Raw genomic sequence first — 5,863 nt, forward strand, 5'->3', positions numbered from 1 at the left:
AAAGTGCGCTTTAGCAATTTATTGGATCCATGAAATGCAGCCTTTATGCTTTGTGCTTAAAGGGTGCTCAAGTCTCATCAAGGCAGAAGGAGAAAGACTCTTTAAAAGGGGTTCCATCAAGAGCATGGCAACAGCGTTTCCATGTGCAAGTCTCACACTGAGTTTATCTCTAACAGCTGAGTGAGTGTGTACCTGTGTCTTTGTTGTTCATGAATGTTTTTGTCACAGGTTGAAATGGATCCTCTTCTGGAACAAGTTTTGGCGGGCTTTAACGCAACCCTCGGAGCTTCGAATTGGACAGACCCCCTGGATAAATTTTCGGGAACCCAGCTGCTTTTGCGCTTCAAACCTCTGTTTATTCCACTCTATGCCTTGGTTGTTGTTGTGGCTGGTGTTGGGAACAGTATCCTTCTTGCCTGCATTCTGGTGGATAAGAAGCTCCACAATGCCACCAATTTCTTCATCGGCAACCTAGCAGCTGGGGACTTGCTGATGTGCCTGAGCTGTGTGCCACTGACAGCATCCTATGCTTTTGATGCACGTGGTTGGGCATTCGGCCGTCCAATGTGCCACCTTATACCTCTGTTACAAGGTGCAACAGTATTTGCCTCCGTATTATCTCTCACCGCCATCGCCATGGATCGTTACGTAGTGGTGGCATACCCGGTGCGGAGGCGTATCTCAGTGTGGGGCTGTGGCGCAGTAGCATTGGGTGTCTGGGCAGTTTCATTAGCCCTCGCCGCTCCCCCTTCCCTCCACACTCGCTACGTGGACCTACGACCCAGTGGCATGGAGCTGGTGGTATGCGAGGAGTTCTGGCTGGGAGCCGAACGACAGCGCCTACTCTACTCCTGCTTCTTCTTGCTGGCGTCCTACATGATCCCCCTGCTGTCTGTAAGCATCTCCTACTGTGCAATCAGCGTGCACCTCCGCAAGCACACGATGCCTGGTGAGCCGTCCCATAGCCAGCAGCGATGGAGCAAGCAGCGACGCAAGACTTTCTCCCTTTTGGTGGCATCCGTCCTCGCCTTTGCCCTTTGTTGGCTCCCACTGCAAGTCCTCAATCTCCTTTTGGATCTAGACTCTGACTTCCAGATTTTGGACAAACGCTACGTCAACGTGTTGCAGGTCAGCTGCCACCTGATAGCCATGAGCTCAGCCTGCTACAACCCCTTCATCTATGCCTCGCTGCACAGCAAGGTCCGCATGCACCTGCGGGGTTACCTGTGCCCTTGCAGACGTAGTGGACAGGAGCTACTATCTCGCTGCGCCTCCCGCAACCCTGCCACCTGCTTGACGCTCATCTCTGAGGTAGCTGTGAAGGAGAACCAATCACCTGAGAGCCCCGTCCCCGACAGCTGCCTCTGAAGATCCGCAGTACATCAGCACAGACTAATCAGAAGGAGCACTTATACATTAAGGGGGTTTCGCAGCACTGGAGTGGTATTCCAGCCAATATTCGATGTTCTTATGTGAGAACTAAGGCTTTTTTTGTTGGTAGGCTTTTCTTTCATGAGGACTAAAGAGAATACTCAGGCTCTCAGCTTTGTTTTGATGTTTCTGTGGACATTAGTGATCCAGGCTCAAGATTCCCTCTTTGACCTTGAATGAAAACCCCTGATACTAAACACAAATTTACAATGCAGTTTTTAAAGGGAGGAGTAAATCTGTTTGGGAATACCCTGTCCTTGAACCGAAGGGGAATATCAGCAAACCACAACTAGCTCTTTTCACACCCTTCTTTCTCTCCACTATTTGCAGGGAAATATCAGATGTTTTGGCTGAGGTACCTCTTTTCCTCACCTCTGACCTTGCTGTAACTTAACTTGTACAATTAGCGGTTAATGCTGTTTCTTTAGCTGTCACACATACTAGAAAACAAATGATGCAGAACGTCTTATAAACCCTCTCAGCCTCACAAGCCTCTAAGGATCACTGCTCGTCTGATATAGATCACTGCTCTGAAACTTGCTGTCAGAGCCTCTCACTCTCAAGTCCAGACTCTCTCAAGAGGGCTCCGGCAATCGAAGTTCAATCAAATGACAGCCTTTCGCCTCTGGTAATGGACTGCATGCCCTGCTTTAAGACACATACGAGGTAGCTCACACTGGAACGCTTCTACATTTTTGAAGATAGGCATAGTTCCATAAAATGTTCAAGAGAGTGAGCCTGACCTTTTATAAGTGACAAGAGCTAAAGTAATGATAATTTCACAAGAGCAAGTGCCAGTTGTTTTGCTATTATGTGGTTTTATCGTTTCCCTTCGAGAGCTGGGAGAATTGACGTCTCATTTTGACAGTTCTCTGGAGGTGTGAGATAGACTTAATTAGATGATCTACAATGCATTCACACTACACTACATTACTCATCAAGCCAACAATTTCTCAGATGAATAAACAAGAGTATATGACCCAAAAGATTTATGGAAATTAATGGTAGAATGTCAGTGTGTGTGTGTTCGTGTGACAGAAACAAAGCCATACTATTAATGGTTTTCTTTTTCGCTGGGTGCACACTGTGCAAATTTTTCATATCCTTTATCATTGATGCTTGTCATATTGTGCGACGTGAGCCCAGTGAGATCTTAAGTAAAATCCAAAGCAGACTATGCAACATCTATTTTCTTCTGTCCCTGTACCTGTCAGTTCTTACATCTTCATTTGTATGTGAAATTGAAGTTATATTGCACAAACCCAAGCATCTCGTTGTGTCATATAAAGATGCCTGGGGGGGGGGGACAAAAAGAAATCGTATGGGAAAGTAACGTTAAATAAGTAGCATTTATTTGCATGCAATATAGTTGAACTTTTTTAACTAACAGATTTGATCTGACTCATTCACATCTGTCATCAATGGCTGTTCCCTAATTAGTTTATAATTAGACTTCAATTGTAGCAGCAATTACGTTGTAGGACGCAACATTTCTAACACCATCAGAGCTTCACTGGAAGCTAAAATCTCAAATTTAATCAATTGGAACATCATACTCATCATAAGCCATAAGCATATAATCATAAGCATAAATGTATGACTCCCAGAATGTCTAAAAATCATGGTAAAATCACACAGTGTGCACTCAGCCTTAAACATGAATTACTGTACAACAGCCACAGTTTCCCACGGATGCATACAGTGTTGTAGTTTTCCGGCTGCCTAGCTGATTCTATGCTACAACAATGTGGTTAAAACTTATGTGATAGATTACATCTGCTGTCACTACAGGCAACCTCCTGCAGTTGTGTTACCTTGTAAATGTTTAAGTAAAATGCAACCAGTGTTTAAAAGAGTCTTGTCGTTTATTAGAAAGCATATCATACTGTTTATATATCACAACACACATTATTTTCCTAAAAGACATTTGCACACAATAACAGTCACATGAATCAACAAACAATCTGTTTCTCACATGAACACAGGCACCAACAATTTAGTGATTACAAACATGGTCACAGTGTGTAGAGGATGAAGCAGAAGTTGGTACAATTATGTGGCTTTGCATGCTAATTATCAAATCTAGCCACCAACGCTGATTACTAGCCCAGCTCAGGGCCACCAAGAACAAGAAGGCCAGTGCACGCACGGAAAAACCAGACGTAGTCGATGATCCCCAAGGGTTCTCCAATAAGAGCTTGCGTATTCCCTGCAGTCTGGACCACCTAATTTCATACAGTGGGTTTTTTTGCATAGGGAGCGCAGTAGCAATGATGCTAATAAGCATGATTCATAGTTGATGACAAATAGACCCCAGGACCTTGTTGAAACTGTGAGAGGCAGCAACAGTTTGTTACCCCATGTAGAGTATTATGAGTAAGCATATAGTCACTGCTAACATTTCACACTTGGATGTCTTTGGAAAATCTGAGTACAGTTTGCGACGTTGTTGAGACTTCTTCTGAAACTTCTTCTGAAACTCCAACTTCTCTCATTGTTGACTCAAAGAAACAACTGAGATATTAAAGGGATGCCATTTCTGGCTGTTCCTTTCTATGCCAGTACTCAGACATGACATATCAGTATCTGCTAAATATAGCATGAGGTACATCAACATCATTGCCCAACCTTTTTATCTGGCAAAATAGTCTATTTTACTTTCCAGCGGAATGTATTAGGAAAATCAGTGAAGTGAGAGAGTGTGGGCCTAATGATGTCATTAAGCTTAGAACAGCTTTGCAAAAGAAGAATGCAGCAGACTTCAAAATGCAGATATCATGATGCGGTGGAAACAAACACATTCTCAAGGCCTGCACCAGAAGGTCTCATAAAGAGCAGCTGTTGTTATTGGTTCCAATGTCAAACACATCTGGCTGCTTAAGATTCAATTGGAACAAATCAGCTAGGCTAGAGGGGGAGAAAAGGATTGTAGGAGTGAAATTTCATGTCCTTATTTCAAAAATGTATCAGGTTTTAGATTTGTGCTATTCTCTGACCACCTCTTGACTTAACAAGGACCGTAAAGTGGTTCTCAAAGACACAAACAAGCTTTGTTCAGCAGGACCTCAAGATGAAGGAAAACAAAAGAAAAACAAAGCTCAGAGATCAAAAGAGCTCAGCCTTTTTGTGCAAGTAAGGAATTTGTCTTTTTTTAGAAAATTTAACTTATTAACGGGTTCATTGACATTGACACAAGCATCACCTTTTGTATAAATGAAAGGCAGCATGAGGCATTTAAATGCATTAATTCTGCAGAGGAGGTAAAAGGCAATCTGTGGCGAAAAGCAATTAGGATCTGTGGAATGGATTAAAAAATAATTTGATTTATCGCATGATAAAAAGCAGATAAAAAACATTTTGACTGGGTACTTGACTGGGTAAAGTAATTTCATAAAATACTGTAAATACTGTTTCCCAAACCCATTTTTTGCATAACAGTAGACATTAGCTTTACCGTACATACTTTACTGAAATATTTTGTAATAACTACTAAACTAGCAGAAGCCACTGGCATTTTGAGTGTTTCTGCATAATGTTACAGTAGTCAGGCGGTGCAGTCTGAAGCTCTCAGAAAAGTTATTAAAGTAATTACGGGATCTACAAGGACATGAACACATTTTATAAGCTAAAATCTCATCAGTATGATAATTACAACATGGTGTGAACACATCTTTACATCTTCACAGAGGCTGTATACGCTAATGAATTTTCTGTCGATTAATTGCCATGCCATGTAATCATTAAAAAGTTAAGTGTGTCATTTCTTTAACTCAGAAGGGTGACCAAACGGAAAATGCATTAACAATGTTCGCTTTTTAGTCTCAGCCTCAGATGTCATGCCCACAGACCACTGGCTGAACATCGAAGGCATACAGCACTCAAAATTGGAAACACTTTAGGAGTTTCACAGTTCTTAGGAGTTCTGAAGTTGAAATATACAGGATTTCCAGAAAATGTGTGTGTTGTTTTCTTTGACATTCCACTTGGAAACAAAGATGCCATGATGCCAAACCCCTCATGGATGAACAAAGCCTTTGTGTTCACAACTGTGACAATGAACGCTTATCAAGATCAACAAAGAGCTGTATTTTTTAAAGTATGTGAAATATGCTACCTGATCTCATGACAAAAAAAGTAACTGTGGGAACTTTTTCACAAGGCGCAAAATATGTACCAATATGTACATATCACTGTAGTTTCCAAAAGAGAGGCAGTAAAACAGCAAGCTCTTGCAATAGTTTTCGTCCACGGTTATGATTACAGCTCCATATGTTTCGCTTTCTGGATGTAACAAGCTTGCTTGGTAGCTCAGCCGGCATGGAATTGGACTTAGGAAGTGAAATCCTTGAAGAAGGTTCTTCAGATTATAAAACGGTAAGAAAGAGATGGTTCTTTAAAGAACCTTCAACTGATTGGTTCTTTGTGGAACCAA

At 42.0% G+C, this 5,863-nt stretch overlaps 1 protein-coding gene across 1 annotated transcript; it reads left to right on the top strand.

The window, feature by feature from the left end:
• Nucleotides 1–234: 234 nt before the first annotated feature.
• On the top strand, nucleotides 235–3,225 carry LOC141285332 (prolactin-releasing peptide receptor). Its single transcript, XM_073818356.1, has one exon. It carries the CDS (start codon nucleotides 235–237, stop codon nucleotides 1,366–1,368), a length of 1,134 nt encoding a protein of 377 aa, XP_073674457.1. The 3' UTR covers nucleotides 1,369–3,225.
• The last annotated feature ends 2,638 nt before the right edge of the window (nucleotides 3,226–5,863 follow it).

The sequence above is a fragment of the Garra rufa genome, chromosome 14 (assembly GCF_049309525.1).
Source record: "Garra rufa chromosome 14, GarRuf1.0, whole genome shotgun sequence".
Classification (NCBI taxonomy): domain Eukaryota; kingdom Metazoa; phylum Chordata; class Actinopteri; order Cypriniformes; family Cyprinidae; genus Garra; species Garra rufa.

Coding starts and splice junctions, on each gene's coding strand:
- LOC141285332 (XM_073818356.1), top strand. CDS start 235: ATGGATCCTCTTCTGGAACAAGTTTTGGCGGGCTTTAACGCAACCCTC.